This window comes from Protomyctophum parallelum (genome assembly GCF_964188405.1).
Source record: "Protomyctophum parallelum genome assembly, chromosome: 7".
Classification (NCBI taxonomy): domain Eukaryota; kingdom Metazoa; phylum Chordata; class Actinopteri; order Myctophiformes; family Myctophidae; genus Protomyctophum; species Protomyctophum parallelum.
In genome coordinates, this window is record NC_139705.1 from 32,495,214 (window position 1) to 32,522,687 (window position 27,474).

At 42.1% G+C, this 27,474-nt stretch overlaps 4 protein-coding genes across 7 annotated transcripts in view; 2 read left to right on the top strand and 2 right to left on the bottom strand.

Moving 5' to 3' along the window:
* Positions 1–1,147: 1,147 nt before the first annotated feature.
* On the top strand, positions 1,148–11,636 carry mylk2 (myosin light chain kinase 2; the record flags this gene model as incomplete). Its single annotated transcript, XM_083769772.1, has 12 exons — positions 1,148–1,339; positions 1,832–2,478; positions 3,611–3,816; positions 4,198–4,303; positions 5,118–5,211; positions 5,390–5,499; positions 5,833–5,974; positions 8,015–8,085; positions 8,438–8,566; positions 9,493–9,645; positions 11,015–11,147; positions 11,505–11,636. The coding sequence occupies 12 exons, from the start codon at positions 1,148–1,150 to the stop codon at positions 11,583–11,585; spliced, it is 2,064 nt and encodes a 687-aa protein (XP_083625898.1). The 3' UTR covers positions 11,586–11,636.
* A 217-nt stretch (positions 11,637–11,853) lies between these two features.
* Positions 11,854–12,749, bottom strand: LOC310862036 (targeting protein for Xklp2-B-like; the record flags this gene model as incomplete). Its single annotated transcript, XM_083769773.1, has 3 exons — positions 12,511–12,749; positions 12,156–12,372; positions 11,854–11,982 (listed from the first exon to the last, which is right to left on the bottom strand). The coding sequence occupies exons 1-3, from the start codon at positions 12,615–12,617 to the stop codon at positions 11,854–11,856; spliced, it is 453 nt and encodes a 150-aa protein (XP_083625899.1). The 5' UTR covers positions 12,618–12,749.
* A 1,684-nt stretch (positions 12,750–14,433) lies between these two features.
* plagx (pleiomorphic adenoma gene X) lies at positions 14,434–22,318 on the bottom strand. Its single transcript, XM_083770353.1, has 2 exons — positions 22,180–22,318; positions 14,434–19,418 (listed from the first exon to the last, which is right to left on the bottom strand). The coding sequence occupies exon 2, from the start codon at positions 18,908–18,910 to the stop codon at positions 17,582–17,584; it is 1,329 nt and encodes a 442-aa protein (XP_083626479.1). The 5' UTR covers positions 18,911–19,418; positions 22,180–22,318; the 3' UTR covers positions 14,434–17,581.
* A 2,518-nt stretch (positions 22,319–24,836) lies between these two features.
* asxl1 (ASXL transcriptional regulator 1) overlaps positions 24,837–27,474 on the top strand; it is a 29,579-nt gene continuing 26,941 nt past the window's right edge. For all 4 annotated transcript variants that reach the window (XM_083768890.1, XM_083768891.1, XM_083768892.1 and 1 more), the window contains exon 1: positions 24,837–25,227. In XM_083768890.1, coding sequence (XP_083625016.1) covers positions 25,171–25,227 — 57 coding nt within the window. In that variant the 5' untranslated portion in view covers positions 24,837–25,170. The remainder of the gene's footprint in view (positions 25,228–27,474) is intronic.

Sequence of the window (27,474 nt, forward strand, 5' to 3'; positions counted from 1 at the left end):
GGTGATACAGTGCTAAAGATCTGACTTTAGCACTGTACTTTCCTACAATACATCACAGTAAAATGTGATGTCTATGTTAATTTATTCATGTTAACTCAATGGGGGTACAACTGTAACAGGTAAGGTCAATTTGCTCACATCATGTGTACACTATCAGTACAGTACAGTAGTGTTTTTTGACTAATCTAATGCCTAGTTTAGTTAGTAGGCTATAACAGACAGGTGGTCTGCGTGTCTTTTCAGTTGGTTGTGGTGAAGAGCAGAGAGACCCAAAAGGCCAAAAGCCCATTGTTGGACGGACACCAGTGGATCGTCCTCACCCAGCGGCTGATCCATCAGCACAAAAGGCCCATAGCACATTGGTGGCTGCAAAGGTTTGTCTGCAGTGGTGGAAAAAGTACTCTTTGTTTACTTAAGTAAGCACTCTGTTACAAGTAAAAGTCAGGAATTATAAATGTCTTTAATTTTACTTAAAGTACCAAAAGTAAAAGTATGTATTCATGCAGAATGTTCCATTGCAAGTTTTCACATGTATAAAAAATCATTTGAAAATAGCAGACAAGCTTGAAGATCGGCTATTTTCAAATGGCCGAAATGTGTATATAGGGTAGAAGTGGTGAATGTGTTTTGTAATAATAATCAAAACTATAGTAGTAACTAACGTTTTCAAATGAATGTAATTGAATAAAAGTACAATATTTGAATCTGATATGTATAGCAGAGTAGAAGTAAAAGTATTGGAAATTGGAAATACTCAAGTAAACTACAAATATCCCAAAATTGTACTTAAGTACAGTACTTAAGTAAATGTACTTACTGTAGTTACTTTACCACTGGCACTGTTTGTCTGCCTTTTACAATGAAATGAAAACAGGAGGGAAAAAAATTAAGCATACTTTTTGAACATTGCACCTATCGTAGACTAGACTCGTTAGTGATGTAATGTAATAAATACATATATATTTGTTTTGTTATTGTAAGCCTACAAGGTACAGTGGATAAGAGTTTGCTAAATGTCTAGCATGTGAATGCTGAAATGCCGAACGTTATGCATCACTTTAGTGCCATTTCATATTGTGAGCATTAGTATTTGGAGACATTTTATCCATCTCATATTACTGACCCCCCCCCCCCCCAACACTAGGATATGAACAGACAGCAGGCTGTCCACAATGCTCCCATGAAAGGTCAGGTGATGATGCCTGGAGTGCAGGTGATTGGTGGAAATTCCCAAGAGGTGAAAGGTCAGCCAATGGCAAGGCCCAGCCAGCAGTGTGTGGGCGGAACAGATGTGACGCAAGCCACACCAGACACAATGAGCACATCAGTTATTAAAAAGGTATTTTATTGTAATTTATTCAAACAAGGGTTCGATGGTGGACAAAATATCACTTAACTACAAGTGAAAGTTGCTCTGTCAAATTTGCTTACAAAAGTACATGCTTTAATAATACATTACAATAACAACAATACAATAATACATTTAATTTTCCAATTTTTTTAAAGAAACACTAATCCAATAATAATGGAAATAGTAGATTTACAAAGACATTGGCAGTATTCAATCCCAACCCAGCTCTGGGTACTCGTGGGTTCAGAGACAATGAATGGCCACCTGAGTGTTTGTGCAACACACACACACACACACACACACACACACACACACACACACACACACACACACACACACACACACACACACACACACATTGAATGCCATTGACAATGAATGCAAATTGTGATTGACCGTAATGAGATGATGTAGTATGATGATATAAGAGCGCCCGTCACTTCACACAGGTGTGATTTTATTTCAAATGTCTGTTTTCAGAGCGACAGGCACAGTGAGCCACAGGTTCATGAGCAGCGGCCTCCCAATCAGAGCGACAGGCACAGTGAGCCACAGGTTCATGAGCAGCGGCCTCCCAATCAGAGCGACAGGCACAGTGAGCCACAGGTTCATGAGCAGCGGCCTCCCAATCAGAGCCACAGGCACAGTGAGCCACAGGTTCATGAGCAGCGGCCTCCCAATCAGAGCCACAGGCACAGTGAGCCACAGGTTCATGAGCAGCGGCCTCCCAATCAGAGCCACAGGCACAGTGAGCCACAGGTTCATGAGCAGCGGCCTCCCAAGCAAGCCACTGTCGCTGCTCCTTTCGACGGGGAGGAGGAGGGAGGAGCCAGAGGACGGGTCCGCAGCATGCCTGGTGCGAAATCCCAAGAGGTTCAATCAATGCCAGAGCCCTCAGGCCAGAAAGAAAAGTCGGTGACGGGCAAGAGGATGGAGGGTGCAGCAGCTGTCCAATCAGTGGCCGGCGGCCAGCTGAGCCAGAGCACGACTGGCCCGATCAAAACGGCCAAGATGGTGACCTTATTACAGGTGCCACAGAAGCCATATGGATTGGCTGTCCCCATAGTCACGACGGAGAGTCCGTCCCCCCTCAGACATGTCTCCAGCTGTCCAGAGTCTCTTCAGAGGTCCACACACACACACACACACACACACACACACACACACACACACACACACACACACACACACACACACACACACACACACACACACACCCACACACACACATACACACGTACAGTACACACATGGTCGTGGAGTCATTCTCTTCAACAGCCAAACATTCTTTTATATTAGGATAAATGGCACCATTTTGTGGTAGTTAATTCCTGGCCCCAGCAGATGAAAATCTATGGGTTCAAGGTTTACTCATGGTACCATGTCACATATCATGACCCAAATGTGTTTTTAGGGGTGCTGCTAGCTCCTCCAATGCAAGGCTTTTGAAAATGCATCTCAATTCAGTGTGGCGCCCCTCACATCACATTTTGTAATTATTATTATTTTATATATTGTTTGCATAATACAGTATTTCAAGCATTGAAAAACTCCTGCACACATGAGTACATCAATACAATTTAGATTTTCAATACAATATCAATACAATATAGATATAGAGGATTTTGACTACACCAGTGTAACTAAACCTTTCAGAACCTAAATGTGCCTTTATATCGACAATAATAACATTAATAATAACAATAACAGTAATATTATATTAGTTACCTAAAGCCATTTACTGTATGTAGGTAGGTAATAACATGGTGTGGTAGGACCTGATATGTTTCACATGTCCATTAGGACCAGGCTTTTATGTTTTCAGGACTTTTTAGGGTCCATCTTGACATCTTCAGTGTTATGCTTTGTGTAAGCTAGGTGAGCTGGGGCTTGGGATTTATTAAATAGTTGGGGTGTAGTGTTATTTAATGTACTGTCAGCTTAAAGATGTGCTTATATTAGTGCAGTTGGAAGATTACGCTATAGGTCGGGGTATAAGTTTAGTGTTTTAGGCATGGGTGTGCTTAGCGGTGTAGTATGTAGAAAGTAAAGTATCACACAGAAGTAGCAAAAAAAATAAAGAAAAAACTTCAAGCTGTAGATCGGCTATTTTATTTACTTTGTGTTTGTGTGTATAGTGTAGTGTAGTTTTAATAACAAATAAAAGGTACTTTTTCCCCCACTATTTCCTGAAAACTAACCGTTTTGGACATGCAAGGTTTCCACCCGACCAGCAATGATATGTGTGTGGTGCTGTAGGCTCCAGGGAGCCGGACCCCTGCAGGCTCCAGTACAGATGGTAGTCCCCACCATGCACCCTGCTCAGGGGAACAGCCATGCTGTGGCCAGGTGGCCGGGCCCCAGCCCTAGTCCAGACTGTGGCATTCAGATCCATGTCATCCCTGCTACATCATCAGACACAGCCAGAACGATGTCTTCTCCACAAATCTACCACAAGATCATAGGTACACAGTGAAGTGTTAATTTAACTCCATTTTCCCATTAATGGCTTTATTTTGGGTAATAGATTTTCCCCAGTCATTGAAACGTTCCCATACGTACCTGAATAATTCAGTCAATTATGGCTAAACGGCATTAAATCATCAATATTGGAATTTAGTTCTCAAGCAAGTTTAATTTCTTTGCATGTTTAATTTTGTGAAAGGAATGGAATCGAATGAAACAAACAAACCACAGTGTGCTTTGGAAAATAGTCAAGTATATTCATTGTCAATGGGCTGAACACACCCCAGATCACCAGTATGGTTCCTCAAATGTAGTTCTATACAGATTTCTTTCACTGTAACATTACAACAACTTGACTTTACTCTACCCTGCCCTCCCAGACGATGTCCCTCCCCAGCCAGCTCCGTTCCTCCATCGCTTTGTCTCTCTGAGCTCTAATCCAGCATCAGACATCTTCAACGTTCACACCCGAGAGGTCCTGGGAGGGTGAGAATATTTGTAATTTGCTGATCCTATACAGACCAAACACACAACCGTTGTAAACGCCCCCATTCAGGCAACACCTTGGTGGCTCATGTAGTTAGTGTATACACTGTCAGAGTTATCTTGTTCTGTACATCAGCGGTTCCCAAAGTGGGGTCCGCGGACCCCTAGGGGTACGCGACACATAGCCAGGGGGTACCCAAGCCTAGTGAATCATGGTGTGTACGTGTGATATGAAATGTCCAGTACCTCCCCAGTGCCACCCCAGTGTCTGCCCTGCAGTGTCTGCCCAGTGTCTGCCCAGTGCCTCCCCAGTGTCTGCCCAGTGGCTCCCCAGTACCTCCCCAGTGCCTCCCCAATGTCTCCCCAGTGGCTGCAGTTTCTCCCCAGTGCCTCCCCAGTGTCCCCTCAGTGCTTCCCCAGTGCCTCCCCAGTGTCCCCCTGAGTGCATCCCCAGTGTCCCCTCAGTGCCTTCCCAGTGCCTCCCCAGTGTCCCCTCAGTGCCTGCCCAGTGTCCCCCAGTGTCCCCCCAGTGTCTCCAATAGCAATACAAGAGCAATAATACAAATTAATCTTAATTTATTAATCTTATTAATTATTGAATCAAATTAATTAATTAATCAAAATGTTCGACGCAAGAAGGCCCTCCTGCGGCCTGCGCCCAGCACCATGCCAAAGCTTTTTCCTGCAGGAAACACTGCTTGTGGTTGTAAATATATTGTTATCTGTGTTGCGAGGATGAGGGGGTACCTGGAAAAATATCTACCCCAAAAGGGGTACCTGAGTACATCACTCACTGTGAATGTGTTTTCACCAGCGGACGCTTCGGAAAGGTTCATCTGTGCACAGAAAGGTCATCTGAACTGAGGCTGGCTGCTAAGGTCATTAATACCCGCAACGCCAAAGAAAAGGTACAACTGACTGACTGACTGACTGACAGACACACACTGTATACAATAGATAGATTGAAATTAGTACATATATGGAGCGTTTACAGTGTCGATAGATTGATAGTTTTGTGACAGTGAGAATGACATACCTCCAAAGAAAGTTGTTGAGTTGTTGAGAGTGTGCATCTCTGTCCAACAGGAGATGGCCCTGAATGAGGTGCAGGTGATGAACCAGCTGAGTCACGCCAACATCCTCCAGCTGTATGAGGCCTTTGAGAGCAGAAACCAAGTGGTTCTCATCCTGGAATAGTAGGACTCCTACCTCCATTCCTATTCTACTGCATTCCGCCCCACTGTGTCCAGCTAATCACTTCTCTGCTCCTCTCAACGCCACTGCACAGTGAAGTTCAGCATCCCCCCCCCCCCATTTTTACCAGCTTAGACAGTAACCCAGTCGTCCCTATTTTGGGCATGTCATTAAAGGCAAAACAAATTGCTGTGCGACACAATAAAGTATGAATCAGGAATTAGTTGTTAAATTCCATGGTTAGGTTTAGGATTAGAAGTGTTGCAATGGCAGTTATGTCTTGATTAGGCATGTGTGTGTACTGTACTGTACTGTATGTCTCTGCTATGTGTCAGTGTGGAGGGAGGCGAGCTGTTCGACAGGATCGTAGATGAGAGCACCCCGCTGACAGAGGTGGATGCCATGGTGTTTGTGAAGCAGATCTGTGAAGGTCTCCACTACATGCATCAGATGTATGTCCTTCACTTGGATCTCAAGGTCAGGCAGCCATACGTGATAGTTTGGGAACTTTAGAGTTTGAGTCATGCCTCCCTGTCAAACCTGTAAAAAGAAGTAATTCCACAGGGATTAATCCAACTGAGTTCATTTGTTCACTCCTAGAATTTTGCGGCCCTGACGGGCCGCTCATCCTAGTTACATTGCAGCGCACTATGGGAAGAAGGTAATTGCGGGAGTTGACTCCACATGTAGTAACGGATGGGTTATTAGTTATTATTATGTGTCGTTATTAGTGTAGTGTAGTGTAGTCAACGCGTTATGGCTCGTACACACTGCCTGGTATTTGCTCCGATTATGCTGTCGGGGAGCATTTTTGGCGCTCGCCGACAAAACCCCTGATCTGACATTAAGCGGTGCCCAAAAGGTAAATCACGATCTACCAGTAGATCACAAAGGCTTTGCAGGTAGACCACATGACATGCCCCTAAAAATATATATAATTTTAATATAAAAAACGATTTTTGCATCTGCCACTTTAGATGACCTGAGATGACTTGATTGATTGACATCAAAAAGGGCCTGTCAGCTCAAACACAAATACTTGTTGTTGCTTACAATCATCAGTAGCAAAGTGAAATACCAACAAAAATAAAACCCTACCATTTCCATTTTCCCCCTCTATTTCCCATTCCATGTGCGTTTTTCTTATATGTAGCCTATGAAAGGCCCCTCAATTACATTTTGTAACTATTTTCAGCAATGGGATGATAGTTTTATTTGGTGGGTATGTTGAGCTGGTCATTTTGAAAGTAGCTCTCAAGTAAAAAAAAGTGTGGGCACCCCTGGTATAGATGATTATATATATATATATATATATATATATATTCATTCCGTCGGTAAATCCCTGTAGGCTACCCACATATTGGTAGCCTATATTAGCCCAATATTGGCGTTAGCATTTCACTTGAATAAAGAATAATGTTGTGTGCGCGCGTGCGGAGAAAGACAGTTATTTAATGAAACTCAAGATTATAACGTCCTGTATTGGTAGCCTATATTAGCCCAATTCCTGTGTGTGTGTCGTGCCGAGAGAGAGAGAGAGAGAGAGAGCGAGAGACACTGCACGTCAAAATGAATTGGAATAAAAAAACAAATGATGTAGCCGCTGCCTATATGTATCGGGTCTGGATCGCATGTTGGTGAACTCTTGCCGTGTGTGATCTTCGGCACGGGGCGGAGGGGGTCCGCTGTACTATGCGTGGGAGTCCACTGTCCGTGAGTACAGTCACTGAGTCTGTTACCCATTAAATCAACGAGTCTGCTGCCACGTTTTCTCGGCGCTCCGCTGTTTTTGTGTGTGTGTGTGTGTGTGTGTGTGTGTGGGACACGGGGTAGTGTTGTGTGTGTGTGTGTGTGTGGGGGGGGGGTGGCTTACAGGCGTGCGTGTGTGTGTGCGTGCAATCAAAAGTACTCGGCAGTAGCGAAATAGCCAATGCGAACAGTGTAATCGTAATACTTAAAAAAACAACTATTGTCGAAGAACAATGTTGATGTAACTAAGTGATTCGCTGATTAAGCTATATTTTATATACAGAGATTTAGAAGGAATAAGCAAAATCGTGAGGCGACAATTCCTCTCCTTCCGTGTTTCTGTTCTCCTGCGGAGTGCGGACTTGGAGAGGGAGATGAGAGGCAGAGGGGGAGGGGCTGAGAGTTAGTCACGGGTGTGCACATGTTGGCTTTGGTTGAGTTTTCATTGGCTTGTGGCCACATCTTATGGGTACATCTTTTCATTGGCTTGTGCGCACATCTTTTGCGCACGTGACATGTTTACACTTGTTATAATAGATAGCCAGAATATATAATCCAAAATATAATTGTGATCAACAGCAACACATAATAATACCTGTGTAATAGCTGATAGTTTCTTTATACATGCTGTCTCTCTGTTTTCTATTTCTATGGGTCTTCTCTGAAGTCTTGTTTACTTAATTGCAGTGACTTGTAAACTAGAGTAAACTAGTTGATATTGTGTCAGATTTCTTTCTAATTGGGTTTGTGGTGTTCCATGATTTCTAGCCAGAAAACATCTTATGTGTGAACCACACTGGTCATCAGGTGAAGATTATTGACTTTGGACTGGCCAGAAGGTAAGACTAGATGCATGAGCTCCAAATCGTGCACACACATGCACAGACAAAAGGCCCTCATAAAGTTGCATTTTGATCGATCCAACTCATGGCCCAAAATAAGTTTGAGTATGTGCAGGATTAAGCTGTGCTGAAAGCTGTTTAACTGAAGAATGTAAATGACAATGGCATTGATTATTTCTTCCATCTAAGGTGTTATATGTTAATCATATTAACACCTTGATAATGGTTATTTAGGTTAATTAGGCTTTTTAAGCTAATTCTACAGTTGCACTCACATGGATAAGTGTCTAAAAGTCAAATGGCAAAATGTCTGAATCTTGTGCACATTTTGTCTTGTTTTGATTGTCAGATACAAACCACGCGAGAAGCTGCGAGTCAACTTCGGAACTCCAGAGTTTCTGGCCCCTGAGGTGGTGAACTTTGACTTTGTCAGCTTTCCCACAGACATGTGGACCCTTGGGGTGGTCACATACATGCTGTAAGTCCTCTCTAAGTTGGGACAGTTTCACAGTGTCAAAGTTCTGAAATGTGTTTAACAAATCACATAAATGTACATCTGCCATGAGAATGAAAAGACTATATGATTAACTTAATTTATTCCACAACATAAGAGAGGTTATTACAGAAGCAAGGAATATGATATAAACTGGAAAAGTGCACTCCTCAGAGCATGGCTCTCCGACAGGCCAGATTGCCAGTCGCGGTGGGGTGGGTGCCGCCCTCAGGACATGAGGATGCTGCGGGGGAAATAGAGTTTGTATGACAGACTGTTCACATTTGTGGTGTGGCTATGGGCAGAAGTGAACGTGGCTTTGGAGGTCCCTTCAAGTCCCTTCAACATGCGATTGTGTTGGTACGTACGACCTATACTTCAAGAGTTACAGCATAGGCCAAAACGTGATACTGCTTGTCATAGCACCGGCCTGGCGGAGATAATAAATATGTACTTAATAATAATATACAATATAGGCAATGAGATGTGTAAAACAATAATAGTGTGTTGGTGTTATTAAAAACAGAACTCAAAACGTATCCCAAATAAAGAGCTTGACAGGATGGTCACAGGTTGTGGTGAGAGGACAGGGGGACCGATTCCCTGCTGCCCTGAAGCTGACAGTCCTCTGAACAGAGTGAACAGAGTGGTTTGTGACTGATCTTTATAGTTCGGGTGTGGCCACCACCCAATCCACTGCTGGTGTCATAGGGCTCATCAGAGCCGGCCAATCCATGGAGAGGACTAGTTCCCCACAGCAGCAAGCACTCTCCAGTAATCAGTCTCATGATGACACAGGTCTCCTCCTCCTCTCATCAACTCTCCACCTCAGAACACAGGAAACAACAGATAATACCAAATACAAAATAACCTAATTATGGCTGGCCGTAACACCCTTGTTGCTTTTACAGGGTGAGTGGAATGTCACCTTTCCTGGGTGACGATGACAGCCAGACACTGAGTAACGTGCTGGCTGTCAACTGGTATTTTGACGAGGAGGCCTTTGAACATGTGTCTGCAGAAGCCAAGGACTTCATCGGCAATTTACTGATCAGAGAGAAGGGGTGAGACTCAGCTTTCTAATTCTGCTTGCATTGACTTAAAAAGCAACATCCTCATCTGAGAAATGTTCTACTGTGCTATTTTCGATGAATATTCATCTTGGATATGGACTAAAGCTGCAATCCAGAACCTTTTATCTGCAGTGGTTGAGAAATGTAGACGCTGTGGTCAGAGTACTGTGGTACAGCTGGTACTGGTTGACAATTCGTACTGCCTGAATCTCAGTTCTGAATCTCAAGTGCAATATCTTCCCTGCTTAACTACTGGGCGTTCTATTGTTCAATAATAATAATAATAATAAAACTTTATTTGTATAGCACCTTTCATGACATCAAATGCAGCTCAAAGTGCTTTACAGAACAATGGAGAATAAAAGAAAAGCAAGGCAACGACATTAAAAAACAAGCAGTAATGCAATACAGTGAGGACATGAATAACAAAAAATATAAGATCACTTAAAAGCAATGTTGTAGAAGTGGGTCTTGAGCTGAGCTTTAAAAATGTCTACAGAGGCTGCCTGACGAAGGTACAGAGGGAGCTTGTTCCATGCCGATGGCCCGTAGAAGCAAAAAGCTGCTTCCCCGTATTTTTTAGTTGCCATTTTTTTAGGCAAAGCGAGCAGGCCAGCAGTGGAAGACCTTAGCGGGCGGTTTAGGACATATTTAGGCAGGCAGTCATGTAGGTAGGAAGGTGCGAGACCATTGAGGGCTTTATAGACAAGTAAAATAATTTTAAAATCAATCCTAAAAACAACCGGAAGCCAGTGCAGTGATGCCAAAACTGGAGTAATATGTTCTCTCATCTTAGTTCTAGTTAAAACTCTGGCTGCTGCATTTTGAACAAGTTGTAATCTGTCAGTTGTTTTCTTAGGCAGTCCTGAAAAAAGTGCATTGCAGTAATCAAGCCGAGAAAAAACAAAGGCGTGGATTAGCGTTTTTGCATCGTCCAAGGACACATAGGCTCTGATTCGTGCAATATTTCTAAGGTGAAAAAAGGCAATCTTGGTAACATGATTAATGTGTGAATTAAAATTCACCAATGTGGTCAGGGTTGCAGAGTTTCATATAGCATGGGTGGTAATGGTCAAGTAATGGTCTTGGATTAAACAAATACAAAAACAGTATATGAATAACATAATGTTTTCATTCTCAGTGACATGGTCTCTATACTATACTATCAATCCTAGATCCGAATTATGACATTATCAACCTTAACGTTAAGCAGTCAGGATTCTTCTGTGCTCTGCATTCAACTCTCTTCATTCAAGTCTTTCTCTTGAACTGTGATGTGTTTCACTTTTAGCCCCTACTTTCAAACAAAGCATGGATTCCTTCAAATAATGTTCTCCATCTGATCCACTGTTTTATTCAGAGGCCGATTGAGTGCAGCTCAGTGTCTCAAGCATCCTTGGCTCAACAACATCTCAGAGAAGGCGAAACACAATAACATAGTGCTCAAATCCCAGGTCCTGCTCAAGAAGTACATGGCCAAGAGGCTATGGAAGGTCAGTTTGCATTCTTACACACATTCAATGTTAATTGATTGCTAAGTTGATGCCAATACTTGTAAATACAAATATTATATAATTTATGTTGTATTGTTAATTATGCTGATGCATTTCGTTTCGATACATCATAATGAACATGTGGCCATGATGTCTGTTGCTTATTTTAGTATAATTACAGAAAGTTTTTTTTGCACAGAACAATCTGGTGTGTAGTGTACATCTAACTATAAGTTCCAGTTTAGATTTCGACAGACACTGTATTTTGTGTGCATTTAACCCTAACAGACACATTACGGGATCAGCCTCGAAAATAAGAACACTTGTGTGTGTTTGTTGTGTGTTTTATTTTGGCAGAAAAACTACATTGCTATAGCAGCAGCCAACAGACTGAAGAAGATCAGCAGCTCAGGCTCTCTCACATCTATGGGAATCTAAAGCACTGATCGTAGTACAGAAAATAGCAGATTTACAAGCTCACAACACACGCTTTCAGTGAGTATCTAGGCTAAGCTTGTGTTGGATTCAAACACATTTAGCCTACATTCAGCCTGTACCCGTGACCCCACAAACAACAACCTTGAAACTGTTTGTTAGAGCTCATAATTAAATAATTAGCAACTTCTATGGCAGCATTTTCATGAATCAGATATTGCAGCTTTTTTGGTTCCTTTTTGACTCGACTAGCAACTTGATATGTTGGAGTCTACACAAACCAAAACTCCACTACTATGGTAACATTGCTGCTTTTAACACTATTCAACGCCATCATATGATCAAGAAACTGCATCAGCTCAACATCCCCCCACTTCTCATACACTGGACTCACAACTTCCTGAGCAATAGACCACAAACAGTTGAAGTAGGTACATCACTGTTTGTCATTTGTCTTCATGCCATAACAATGTTCCACAAAACAAACATTCAGCCAAGCACCTGTAGACAATTTGGTCCATATGTACATCCCCTCAAAAATGTAAATACGCAAAAGGTTGCACCAAAACGTACCACCACCTCCTCAAGGAGTTTTGAGGGTATAGGCTGGACATGGAAGACATGCTCCTCCTCCTCCTCCGTCTTCTTGGTGACTTGCCTATCATGGATTATTTTCTCAATCTGAAAATCGAAGCCCTCTGGGTTTGTGGGCTCTTTCGCAGCTGGCTTCTTGGGGTTCAGAACACCGTCCAGAATCTTTCGGTTCAGTTCTAGGGCCTTGAACTTAAACCTTGGAGAGACAGGTGGCGTTAGTGCAACTATCTGTAGTATCGTCCAAATTGAAAATATACATACACAAGGTCAGCAGAGCCTCCGTCATCATGAGACATTGACCGAAGTAAAAGCTAGCAGTGAAATGTAAACCTACTTGTTGAGTTTGTCAAGCTCCTCCACCTCCAGCTCAGCACTGCTCTTGACGGTCGTGGGGCGGTTCCTCTGACGGGTCATCAGACGTGGGGTGTGGGGCCGAGTCATCTTTAGTTGTTCGGCCTTCTACAAGCTGTCATGATGTTGTGCAGCCTATATATTTTGGTTATTTGATTTTATATAGTGCATAAATTAGTCCTTTAATGCAGACCGATACAAATAAGGCAACATAAACCCATAATAATTGAATAAATCTGGAAAACATCATTGGTTTGTGATCAGTTTGACTGCTTAATGAACAGTAAAGACATCAGGATTAGGTTAAACCTGGCTGTTAGCCTGGTCCGGAGCAGGCTAAATCCAAAGCATTAGTTTCCATGGTAACTAATGTAGCATCACTTTCATGAAACCGTATCAAGCCTCAACATATCCAGGTTAACTGGTTAAATTAATCTGGCAAGATCAACCAGCTTTCATGAAACCTAATCCAAGTTTCGTGGAACGGGCCCCTGGTCATTGAAACAACAACCCACACTGGACTTAACCCACTCCTCATTAATGGTAGAACAGGTTGACAGCTTCACATATCTTGGACAATAGATTTAGGTTTGATTTACACATTACATCTATCCAGTCACGCTTTCAGCAAAGACTCCATGTAATCCGTAAATTAAGATCATTATCTGTTGCTCCTCATCTTCTGCTATTATTGTACAAAAGCATTATTCAACCTGTTCTGTTGTACTGTTCTGCATGTTTCTACACCATACTGTCCATGCCTAATAGGAACAAACTTTTCAGTATCACCCGTATTGCTTCCAAGATCATCAGACTTCCTACACCCACACTTTCTGATATGAACAATATGGCCATCACACGACTAGCACTCTCGATATCAAATGACACTGATCATCCTCTGTATCGCTTCTTTAACCTCATGCCATCTGGACAAAGATACAGAACCTTGCCATGGAAAAAGGTCCGTTTTAGTAGGAGTTTTGTCCCCTCAGCCATCGCGGCATTAAACACTCTCTGCAACCCCTCAAGGGCCTCTATAGGGGCTCCTGGACCCCACTTTGAGAACCACTGCTCTATGACAGCCACACCTCCCAGATCATGTTTTGAACGTCATTGTGCTGGCCACATTTTTCCCTTATTACTGTACCTCCTCTATGATGTTTTCCTGTTTTTGGCTATATAGAAGTGTACATTTGTACGTCTCTAAATGTTATGATGAATTGAACAAGGTGGACCCTCTTGTAAACAAAGTGTAATGCTTTATGTTATGGTGTCGTCCACTCACAGTTGAGTTTTTGTATTGAGTTGTGCTTGAAATGTACTGTAATTCTGCAAACTGTTAATAAATACTTAAATCAATCAAAAAACTAAACTAAAACATAAAAAGTGTTTTTTGGGCTCAGTCTGCCCCCAAGTGGAGATAATGATAATGCACGTCTTTTACATGGTCACTTACTGCTTACTGCTTTGGAGTTTGGACACATTTAACCTTTTCACAGACCATGATGTCACATGTAACTTCTTCAACCCACAATGATGGATGAAGGCATGATATGTGTGTTGCTAAATACGCAAATATAATTTGTTAAAATGTAATGTCAACCAGTGCTACACACACTGCAGTATATCAAATTCTAGTTGAGAAGTGTTAAAACCAACGAATACACTCCTGCAAATATGCCAAAGGCCTTTTTGGGTTATCCTTTTAGCATCCTTTTGTATAAATCTGTACCCATGTGCTTTTTTTTGCAAACTGTTAATAAAGTATTCAATCGATCAAAAAAACATTCTCCATTGCTTTGAAGATTTAAATAGCACTGTAACAAAAACACAAACACAAATAGAAATCTAAAGAATGATTTATTGCTTTATTTTCTGACAATTAGAAAATATAAGAGCTGTTTATTCTTTCTTTTCATCTTTCTCTAGTCTATTGGGTGATAATACAAACACCTAAAGCAAAATTGCTCTAATCGAACAAAGTTAAAAGTGGTCATACCTGCATTTTAGTGGTTCTCAGAGCCAACTTGAATGCAGGTGATGCAACCAATTGTAACAAATTATCATTCGGTAAGATGGTGGGTACATTAATTAGCCTGGCATCCTATCTGCGCTGCCTTGATAATGTTTTACGATGTGTTCAATCTGGAATCCATGGCTGGTATTACAACCTTGTTGTTTATCAGACAGTCAATGTTCAGCTATAATATTAATCGGTTATCAGGGATGTTTCTGTTGTGTATTAGAGGCAGCCTTTTTTCTGTAGAATTTATTGATATAAGAGCTGTTTATTATGAGTTTAAACCCAGCTTTCTTTAATCCGGTTTGGCTATCAGAAGCGATAAATTAATGCTGACTGTACAATTATTTTCAATTGTACACACTATATTTCGCCCATCACTAAAATCACGAATTGGGAAGAAATGGTGTTGCTTACAAAAAGTGACACTGTCGTGTGAGTACATTTAAAGCTTAACAGGCTTACTTCAGATTCCATATCCAGATTTAAATTTATGAAACATTCCAGATTGAACAAATCAAAGTAAAACAATGAGATTACAACAAACGCAAAAACAATGGTTCCCCAGGGAACACAGTATGTTACTTCTTGTGCTAGAAATCATTTTGCTCTAAGCTAACCTCAATATAAAACTATGAAGCTACAAAGTGTGCGTTTGTTCACTGACAAAAATAGAACTATAGACATGTTCTCTGTAGTCAAGTGGAGAGTAACCTGTCGCTCTTCTCTGAGGTAGTCAACAAGTAGAAAAAAATCATCATCAAAGGCATGGGTAAACTAGATGTGTCAAAGATACACGGCTATAATGTATACACCATAGTTGAAAACTCAACACAGTATCGCATCCAAGTCTAAACCACTCAACTTACATGTTAAAACAATGATGATTTTGTTTTGCAGGAGAAAAATTATGAGAGGTAGCAAAGTTTGAATGAATTATGTCGCTGTCTGTCACTAGATAAAAATAGAGTTTAGATTCATAAAACCTACCATTATAGTTTCAATCTAATGGCACAAATAACCAAAAATAACTAGAAGCAAATACACATAAAATATAACAGTTCTGCATGTTTGTTGAGGTACATAACATTTCAAGAGATCAGAGTCATCCTTTTTTCTTTTTTCCATAATGTCATAAGTGCTTAAACCCAGTCGAGATTAGACACTCTTAGAGAGGCACAACAGTAGCATTTTAAGACAATGGTGCAACACATCAAGGATTGGAACAATGCTAGTGAGGTAAAGTCCTTTGTAATACAGCAAACGTTAAGGCAGAAGAGTGAAACCAACCCTTTCAGTAACAATCCCTCTAAACATCTTCTCTCCAAGATAACTTCAACAGTCAAAGAGATAGTCACATTTCATTGTGGTTATATAAAATATGATATGCCACTATGTGAGTCGAGTTGAAGGGGCGACCTGTTTGTGGAAGCAGGTGCCAGGCAAAAGGTTTTTTGCTAAATGGTGAGATGTGATCCCAGAAGTCTGGTGAGCACATTTGGTACACTGTTGAGTAACTTTATTCATCCTATGTTGCACCGAGTGACACAAGCACATCTGGCTTGAATCTCATCAGACATTCCCTAAAACGCTTCCTACTTTTGACTTTGCCTCGTTTCGTCTTTTGCAAAAAAGAATGGTGAAAAATGCCAAAGGCAAAGTCAAAAAGAGAAGGCACAGTGCTCGGTCAACATTATATTAGAAACTATAAAATCAAACAAGAGCCTAAAACTTGCGGGAATGGATGTTAAACGTAACAGTGAAATGGTTGTAGAGCTCAAAGCTTGCTCAGTGTCCAGTGACACTGTTCAATCTCAAATCTCCAATGCTTTTTAGCAGCAATACAGGTCAAACTATTGGGCATTACATGTGAGATCCATCACTTGCTCAGCTGAATGGTTAGCATGGTTGGGAAGTGATGGATTACATGGTTTACAATAACATTACTGTGCTTAATTAAAATATGTAAATACGTTTTACAATTAACATTACTCAAACAGCAATCAGATAGCGAAAGTAACAAGCAAAAAATAGCTTGAATTGCTATTTGAAGGCATTTCACTGTGATATTATTGAGATTATTAATTATAATCCATTTCTCATCACCTGAAGCGGTGAAGGTCGTAGACAATTGATTCATAACTGGCTCATATATACTTTAGATAATTGGTTCATCTATCCATCTGCTGGGGCAATTGGAAAATCAATCACTTATGTAACCTGGGGTAGTTACTGGCAGTTGTAGGTCTTGGGATTACATTTACAGCAATTACTGCCAGTAAATTAGAATAAGGCATTTAAAAGCATTCTTTGCATTTTAAAGGCAAAATTGCTACGGATTATTCCATGGATTTAATTACAGATTAAAATGTAGCCCTGCTCATCTCTAAAGCATTTCAATTACCTGAGATCCAACTTCGAAATGCCAAATTATAAGTGAATTTCTATACCATCTGCTGCAGTATGAAAGCATCCTCTTACTCATTGAAAAATGAAAATGAAAATTGAAAAATGATTGTTTTGAATAATGTAGGTTTTCCCATAAAGAACTATCCTCAAACCGTAAAATTCACTGGGTTTGTGCTGCACCTGTGTCCACTCTCTTTTTATTAAGTGCAACCACTGTTTGTAACAGGTTTTTATCCGAAAGAAGTACTCAATTTTGGTTGCATTGAGATCATCTAAAATTTCTTCCCTCTTTCAAGCTTCCTTAAAAAAAAAAAAAAAACTATGAGGTAATACTGATGAGGTGATTTGTTGTGTTCAACAAAAGATATCCAAGATTAGCATAATTAGCTAAATTAGCACATTTCTTTTTGTTGTTTCTTTTTTCTTCTTCTTTTAAACCAGGAGGCTCATGCGGAGATATCATTCCCATTTTTACCCTTTAAAAAAAAACAAAAAAAAAAACAATGCGCGAGCACATGGGAGGCCAGCATTTGTCCATTACCAGAGCTGCTCTACCCATGCCAGTTTAAGTTTCCATGGTGACAACTTTTGCGGTGTCCCCTGAGGACAGGGGAGCAGAGCTGCTTCACTGTTGAAAGGCCTGGTAGTAGCGAGGTAGGGAGCTGGAAGTGCTCATTGTAGGACTGCTGTACCCCTGAGGTAGCTGGTTGTGGTTGTGGGCTCCGGGGCCCTGGGGTACGTGAGCCTGGGGAGGCTGAAGGAGGGTGAAGGGCCCCGGGGCCTGGGAGGACAGGCCAGCGGAAGAGGATGGGGAGGAAGTTGCCGAGTTGGAGGTAGACGGATAGCCCATCACCAGCCCGCCCATCCCCATGTGGGCACTGTAGGGCGGCAGGCCAAAGGGCAGGAAGCCCAGCAGCGGGCCCAGGTCCATGTTAGCAGCGCAGGAGAGCTCGGCGGAGGAGAGGGCGGGGCTCCTGGACAGCAGGTGGGGGTCCCCGGCCCCCGGCACTCCGGGCGTCTCCGGCAGAGCCTCCCTCTGGGGAGGGGAGGCAGCGGAGGAGGTGCAGGAGGCGGCGGTGCTCAGGTGGGGGGGCAGGCCGCTCTGCAGGTCCAGGAGGAAGCTCTCCACGTCGGCACGGGGGTATGAGGTAGATCCGTGTTGGTACCTGGGCATGTTGCCGTACGCCGGCTGCTGCTGTTGCTGCTGCTGCGCCGCCACCGCTGACGACTGCAGGTGGTGGTGGTGGGGGTGGGGGGAGGGGGGCGGCATGTGACGAGCCACGCCCATGGTCGTGGACAGGGAGCCCTGCATGAGGCCGTGGTGGTGGCCGATTCCGGGGATGGGGTTGGCCATGGTGGGGTAGGAGTTGTACATGTCCATGGAGAAGGCCTCGGGGGGCTCCTTGGAGGCCGAGCCCAGGTCGCAGGTCACGGGACTCGGCTCCTCCTTCACGGTACACGGGGTCGCCGGGGCAGGGGTGGCCGCCGGCGTGCCGGTGCCAGCGGCCGTCAGACCCGTCTCCTGGGCGTGGCTCTTCTTCAGGTGGCGCGTCAGGTGGTCTCTGCGGCCAAAGCGCTGCGCACAGCGCGGGCACAGGAAGTCCCGGCGGCCCGTGTGCACCACGGCGTGGCGGCGCACGTCCTTGCGGGTGTAGAAGCGGCGGTCGCAGCGCTCGCACGAGTACTTCCTCTCCCGCACTGGCGCGCCGGCGCTTGCGTTGTTGCCCTCCGACGGCGGGGGCCTGTCGTTGTGGCTGCCCAGGTGCTCCAGCAGAGAGGCGCCTCCCTCCGGGCACGGCAGGCCGGGCGCGGGGCTGTGTGCCGCCACCAGGTGCCGCCTGTAGCCCAGCTGGGTGCTGTACTGCTTTCCGCACTCCTGACACTGGAAGAGCTGCCTGCTAGCCTGCTGGCTCTCCTGCAGCTGGCTCTTCAGATGGTCCTGCTGTTGGAACATCTTCTAGCAGATGGGACAGCTGTTCTTATGCACAGGGACTCTGGCCCGGAGCCTGACCAGACACAGACAAGACTCATGGGGTTATTCCAAGGAGCTGAGCATCAGACTGAAGACCTCTGGTTGCCTTGTTCATTCAGAGTGGTGTGATGAATGTTAAGTGCTGTTTGTTGGGTGTCCGATGGTCTCTTACGGTGATGACTGGCGGTCTGTCCTTCCTTGGTAGGGCGAGCTTGTGTCCGACGCTTGGTTTCTGTGGCAACAGCTGCCATAGCAACCCCAAAAGGGCTAGGGTGATGAGGAGTCAGACACACTCAGCAGCTCTGACTGTTTCTGTGTGTGTGTGTGTGTGTGTGTGTGTGTGTGTGTGTGTGTGTGTGTGTGTGTGTGTGTGTTTCCTGAAAAGAGCTCTTGTTTAGGCCCAGAAGTTTATTGCAGCGTTCAGCCAGCCAAAAACTCCAGAATTGCAGCAGCAGCTAAATTGCAGAGGCTCTCTTGCATTTTTACAGTCCTGTAAACACAATAAAGAACAACATTTATTTTTTGTTTCATTATCATTAAGAAACATCTACAAAAAGAATAATGCTTTTATTTTAAATTTCCTTTTATCCCCAAGCTTTTTCTCCCAATTTAGTTGTCATGCCAATTCCCATATTTCCCCCTGCAAACACTCGTAGTCATCCTACAGTTGGGAAGGACTGTACACACTGCACAAGCACGTGTCTCCTCCGATAGTCAAACTGCTTATTTTCACCTGACGGTGAGACGTTTCGCCAGAAGGATGTAACGGATGCAGAGGAACATGCTATCCGACCTAGTTTTACTCCCTAGTGCTGAACAGGCGCACTGACCAACCTCAGAGACTTTAACCCTGAGCTACCTGGAACTACCTGGACTTCCAAGTCAGCCAGGTTTTAACCCATTTTGAGCGGCACCAAGTGCCACGCTACGAGCTTGTAGATCTGCTTTTTTATTTTTATCGTGAAAATGTGGCGCAAATCTTTGAATATATATTCTTTCAGAGCCAAAGTTTTTAACTCAAATCTTTGATTCTGTTCGGTCCCGGGTCAAAATGGGTTAAAACAACAGTGCATGTTTGCTAGTAGTATTCTTGCAGTTTTACTACAATGCACGTGCGGTCGTGCGCTTATACATTGAATCTGTATCTGTATCACCCGTGAGAGATCTTTTCACAAGAGACCCAATCCGGATGTCCAAAACGCCACCACTCTTTTCGGTCTTGCATCATGTATGTTAATTTGAAACAGAACTCTGCTTTCAAGTCATGTTGGGGAGCTGTGCGTCTTAGTAGCGTGAGCCGTGACAGAGTTATTGTCTGTTGGTGAAGCGTACAAGAACTGTCTACCTTCTGTTTGAACTTCTATGTTATTATATAACATATGACCACAGGACTTATAGATAATGGCTTTAAATAAACTGACTATTTAAAGCTGTTTTACCCAGAAAAGACACAATTAGTTGCTCAGGACTTTAAATAGAAATTGCTTCACAAATATTGAGTTTGAGTAATTATGTTATAAAGTTGATGTACCGGTATCGTCAGAGTCCAATTCTATTATGGTATGGATACATTTGGCAGATATAGGTTATTTATACAGTACCTACCAATATTTCAAACGTTTACATTGTTATGACATATGATGTGTATTTTATTTTCATATACATACTGTACATACTCACATACTTAACTTTTTCATTTAGCACAAGACTAAATAATTGGGTGGTTAATGAACTGAATTACAATCTGCATAAGATAACATTATTTTACATTAATACATTTTCTTACTCTAAACTGGACTGGTTAATTGGTTCAAAATAATGTTAACACGATTCTGTTAGGTGTATAAACAATAGGAGATTGTGAAAAAAGATCATCAAACAAATAGAAACTTGATTAAATTGTACTGTATTACATGTTGCAAAAATGGATATCAAATATAAGTAGCAAGCAGATAAGTACATTTAGGTAGCTAGATGTCGAAAGTTTTCACAGAAACCAAGTAACATGAATAATGACTGAGCACGCTCAGGGCCGTGTGAAGGACAGCTATAATTGATGAACTTGCATTTCCTTGTGTGTTGCAGGGAATCCAGCAACAAAACTAGGCCTACATATAAGTGGGAAATTGAATAGCTGTAATGGAATTCTCTACATAATGAATACAATATTTTGAAGATTTAAGTAGGTTAAGTGTTCCTTACAATTCAAATGTGACTGTATTTCAATACCCCACTGACAGTTAAACATGTTAAATCAAGCTATTGAATACAAACTAGATAATTTACTACAGGGTGTATTATATTTAGGCTACTATAGGCTAATGCAAGGTAGCCTACTTGAAAGCACAAAAAGATAATAAGGGAGATTTGGTAAAGATTGAAGGATATAACTTTACTGGTCTCATAGCTATAAGATATTGAGTTAGCCTATTTCTTCTCCATAAATGCTGTATTCTGGCGACTGTCGCCCCCCAATTTTATCACTAATTCTACCATAATACATTAACGATATGTATTATTAGCCTAATATACAATAATACATCTTCCTCTGAATCATTCCATGCTCTATGACTTAATGACGAAATGCTATCACTGCCATCTTGTGGGTTGCAGCATCTTAGCTCAAATATGAAGCATGATGCTCTCGATTTTTTAAATTATTCTTTTTTATTTAAGGTGCTATAAGCAACTTAAACATGCAAACTTACGTCGTTTTGTCAATTTATTAATTCCGAAATACATCAAATTCACTGTGGGATCAGATGAGACAGCACGGTTTAAAAAAAACATAATAAAATGCAAAGCTGTAATAACATGCTAATTACCGTCTGATCGTAATTTCATCGCGTTCTTCTATTTGAATGAAGCGATAATAAAACCCATAGAAGAAGGTAGGCTAATATGGACACTTGTAGAGTGTGTGAACACTGAACGTGGTCTAGTCTATTCCACCTGATTATCGCCGGCTAAAGTGATGTAAGCTAGCCTGCATTCACGAGGTAAAAGATACATTCAAGAGTGAACGACTCAAATGCACTTTTCCTATTACAAATCCGACGACGATGAGGCCAGTTCTCAAATTATGTTTACAAAGTATCCAGATCGGCTCTGGTTACGAATGCACAAAAGATAAAAACGATTCAGCAAGTTTATGTCACCGAGTTTACACAAGTCGGCACGGGTCATTTTTTGGATCAAGTTTAAGCAGTATTGTTAGTGCATTACATTCCAAAACGTGGTTAAAAACTTACCTCGAGGCAGTCTACGGTGTTTGTACTGATTATTTTCCCTTTGATATTCACCTCAATATTTTTTCTAATTTTTTATACATTTTATTACATTCTGGGCCTGGACTCTTCGGCGCGGCGTTGGAGTTGTAGAGCGCATGCATTGTGGGAGTGTGACGTCACGCCCAGCACTTTTGACAAACTTTTGCACAGAAGGCATGTTACAGAAGGCAAAGGCTACTGGTGGACTGGATCAGACCTCTGTTTTATTTCAGGAACCCCCACTTTTTATATGAATCTCAGGCAAATTATCTACCTTACATTAAGTTTCAATCTATGAGTGAAAAAACAAATTAGCAAGAAGATATACCAAAAAAGTTTAACCTGAATAACATTAATAATGGCTGCTGTTTTCAGTGTTTTGTATGTAGGCCTATTATAAACTTGAACTTGACTTTAAATGTTTTTTGTTTGTTTTTTTGTTAAATATCTACCTATATAGTCTGATAGTAGGCTAACTATTGCTACAGTGTTTGTTCAGCTCAGTAGCCTATGAAAATACATTTTCAGGTGGGTTACCAATTTAATTCATCCGAATAGGAAAGAGAACGAATTTTTCAGCTTCAATTTTATAGGGTTCCAATTTTAATTTTGCCTGCTACATTTGCATTTGCATGTTACATCAATTCCAATTGCAGTTGTTTATCCTGTATCGTGTACTGTCACTCATGATTGGATGGAATTTGTATCCCGACCTGAACTATTCTTTTTTACTAAAGAGCTGGACACAGTGGACATAAGGGGATGAACCCCAGTCACCAGACAGTTATGATTGGGAATGGGGATATCAATGTAACTTTTATTGTAAATAAATAAATCAAATAAATGCCACCTAAACTTAATTAATTCATTTGATGCATGCAGCAGCAAGCCAACAAATTGTTCTAACATTTGATTAGAACATTAATGTAACTGTAGCCTACAAAAATGAATAGCCTACATTTACAGTACACTATTATAGGATATATTTGTTTTGGTGTTGTAATAATTGCATGTATTATAATAATTCAAAAAAAATTATTTCTTTATCAATTATATCAATCTTTCATAACATTTAATGCTGAATCCTGAAACCTGTAGTAGCCTATAGACACGAAACCGCAAGTTGTGCTCTTTATTTGTTAGGCTATTCACTATAAACCTGCAACAAATGTTGGACAGTATTGACTTATTAGCAATTCTTCCCTGCATTTCTCTGCGTGGCGTCGAGGCAACTGTGTGCGTGCGTGTGTGCGTGTGTGGGGGTGGTGCAAGTTGTTTTTTTCTCTGTTGCATTCCTGCAGTGTGTGTGACCCTTGACCTCGTTGTTGTGTTCCCTCCGCCTCGCATTCCAAAGAGGGTTTTCCCGCAGCAGTGCCACACACAGCCAGCAGCGTCATGACAACCACAGCTGACGACAGCACGACCGGACGTTACACTATTTGCCTCCAAAATAAACGCAATATTAGATAAGGGGTAGAAAACGTGGAATATTAAATATATAATTGTGTGTGTGTGTGTGTGTGTGTGTGTGTGTGTGTTACTATATACTAACATTCTTGAATAATATGTCTTCTATCATCAAAGTGTGTGAAAAATTAGCCTACGGTATGTGAGCCCCACCCAAGAGAAAAAACATGCAGAAATGGAATGGTCTGACTCTGAAGTTCTCTGAACGATTGCTGAAGAAGACAACTTCTATGATCTGAAAACAACACAAAGTGTGCGGCTTGTTGTGGTATGCTACGGAGTGCCTATGCATGCACCTCTTGGTACCACAGCACCTCTAAAGCCCCCAAAACAAACTGGTCAGGCTACCTGGCCTCACTCCCCGAACCCACCTCACCCCCGCCCACTTTGACAGGCTGGAATGGCTTAGGGTTGACGACAGAGTAGCCTACAGCATCTTGCAATGGGTCTGGTCCACAAGATTTGCTACACCACCAAGATTAGATACCCATGTAACTAAAGTAATGTAAGACCACACCCACAACACCAGAGGGAGTTCAACAAACCATGTGCAACCCAGATTCGGCACAAACAAGGGACTAAATACATTTTGCTCTTATATATGCCACCAAAATGTGGAACGCCCTACCAACAGCCATTAAGACATGTGAATCCCTTGACTCCTTCAAAACCGTTCTCAAAGGGCACCTACGGACGGCTGCAATTAGAAACTGGCCCTGTAAAATCTGAATCCCCCACCCACCCCTTTCCCCCCTCACTGTAGGCCTATATGTTTTTTTCCCCTTACCTCCTCTATGATGATTTCCTGTTTTTGGCTAATATTCAGTCTCTAAATGTTTTGACGAATTGAAAATGGGGGAACAGACCCCCATTCCGAAACACCGTAATGCTTTAGTTTATGGTGTCGTCCACTCACAGTTTAACAGTTTTTGTATTGAGTTGTACTTGAAATGTACTGTAAATCTGCAAACTGTTAATACATATTTCAATCAATCAATCAATCAATCGGTTGCGCCACTATGTTGTCGCGGTACAGTGTCAGCCATGGCATTTCGCAGCGTGGATCTTATTTTGAAGTCCACGAGCGGAAACGCGACTTGTTATTCGCAGCTAACTTTGACAGTTCCAGAATGCAGGCAGCGTAGGCTAGTATCAAGTATCCCCAGAACACAGAGGCTTGTCACTGCGCCCCGTGCCGTGTTTATAGGCTAGGTAGGTTAGCTAGCTAGCTTCATGCTCCTGCGTTCGCCGTAGCATTCACCCAAAATACAAACAGCATACCATGAATTAGCCTCGCCGAGCTAATTACAGCAATCACTAACACCCAGGAGGACGAATCGAGACGACCTAAGAACGGACCTGCTGTGTTCAGCTAGTAGTTAGCCAGTCTTGCTAACACAACGCTAACGGCCGGAGCAGAGCAGCAAGCCTTGTACGAACGAAGGAACGGGGACGCAGTGTGACAGAAAAACACAGAGACACAACACACACACACCACCGGAGGAAATGAAGGACAAACAAAAGAGAAAGAAGGAGCGCACGTGGGCCGAGGCAGCTCGCATGGTAAATGAAATGATTACAAAACAAAAAACCCAATAACTTTTATTTTGTTGAACGTGCTTTGTCAATTTTTTAAATACCCTTCTGTATTGGTTTAATGTAAAGACTTCCTTCCTCGCGCGACGCCCTTTCTACGGCTACCGAAATAAATATATATAAAGATGAACAACATTTTAAGACTGTAGTGTCGGTGAATCTCACGTCGACACTTTGTTTAGTTGAAAATGTGTCGTTTTGGCTTGGTTGGTGGGCGAAATGGTCGCGCGGCGGACCTCGGGGTGTCGCTACAGTCAAAATGAGCAGATCTCTAAGCTGAAAACGCGTTGCTGTGCGACGCGTTTTCAGCTTGTGGATCTGCTCTTTATGGCAAAAGCGACAGCAGACCAAATAAAACATAACGCCGTTTAGCATGTGTGAACACTTTGTAATAAATCTAACTTAGATCAAAGACAATTTGTCACATTTTCAGTGTAGTATTGTTATATTATTTATTGCATCAGTGTGGCTGCTAACCGCTAAATGTAATGTTGACACATTGCTAGCTACTAACGGCTAACATCAAAGCTCACAGATCTCTGTTTTGACCCCTTTGTTTGCTAGAAAGCTAAGCTAACGTAAACTAGCATTGTTACACATGAACTAAACAAAAGACCCTCCCGTTCAAGAATGCATTTAGAACCAAAGTGGGCTCATTGGGCGAAATGAATACACAACCAGATGTAATGCAACACAATGTACACATTATTGTATAACAGTTAGCACGGCTAGGCTATTGCTAGCATAACTGGTCAGAAAACAAGATTGTGTTGCTATGCCTGAGCCAAACGTAGCAAGTACGATAAGTATCTAAAGTAGCAACCTTTCCCCCTTCCAAACACGAACTCAATACCCTGGGATTACAAAGAATATAGTCAACAGTCAGGGCAACCTTATGATTGCAATAATCTCACTCAAGGGCTGCGAGGGTGAGTATAACAAATGGGAGAAAATAAATTATGTTTCCATAATACTAGCACCCATGTATAGTCGAGAGGATAAAAAAACTATGGCCTTGATGTTTGAAATGCAAGGGAAGCTGAAGTCTGGGCAAACCATGGGTTTAAAATGTGTTAAAATTCTCAGTTTAAACATTGTCACCAGTAATTCAGTATGCTTAAGGCTAACCGGCTCCTTTCAGTTTTCAAAATAGGCTAGTTAAGGAAGAGAAATGCATCAATATAGCCTTTGTATATTGCTGTCATTGCCTTGACTGCTGACTTCAGTTTCTTCTAGTCTTGTTTATCTTTTACCAAATTCAGAGACTGTTTTTCCCCTCATGGTAGCTATGTATATAATAGTACAAATACCATCCCTTGCTGTTCACTCAAATTAGGTCCCCATTCCCTCACTGTTTGTGATGTTTTCAAACATATTTAGCCTGCAAGAAGCAGTGAGGACACCCACACCTCCCATTTGCTAAATATGGGGGTGAGAATAAAATATAAAGCACAGGGTTACAGTTAAGGGTGTGGCTGGCTTCATATGCCAACCCCCCCATTTCCCCCCTGCACATCGGTGCCAGACAGCATCCATGCATTGCAACGCCACAAAGCCCTGCTGCTGCACTGCTTTCAACTTAGCTGGGAATGCACAGCCCTATGTATTTATAAACCAGGCCCATATGTCACTGCAAAGTCTTGTGGTGAGAATGTGGGACTTTATAAGAGTCCGACACAATTCTAAACACGCAGCACTACTGAGAAACCTCAGTGTGGTCACTTTAGCATCTAGGTTTAGACTAAAATGTTAGTACATAATTGTATCATCAGGAGAATTCAATAAGGACCAAATGCTATTTTGTATTTATTTTTATTTTAGATTTGGTATGGCATATCATGAAAATCGTGTCTCTTGCATCAGAAATGACTAAAATAAACATTCTATTCTTAACACTTTTGTGACAGCCAGCAGCCAGGAATTGTCCTTTTTGATTCTTTAGAAAATATACTAGAGAAGGCAATTGCCTCGTCACAATGGAATAATTTAACAAATAATGTGTAAAAAACATTGTTGACATGTGGAAAGCAGACAAATGTATTTGACAGCAGTACTTTTGTACTGCTGTACTGCTTTTGCACATTTATCATAAAGAACATCGTTCATTGCTAGGTTCTTGCTGGTTGACTCTGGGCTAAATGTTTTACCGGAGTCTGATTTGAAATGGTATTTGGCTTTTGTTTTAATGATAAATGGTGCATTTATATAGCGCTT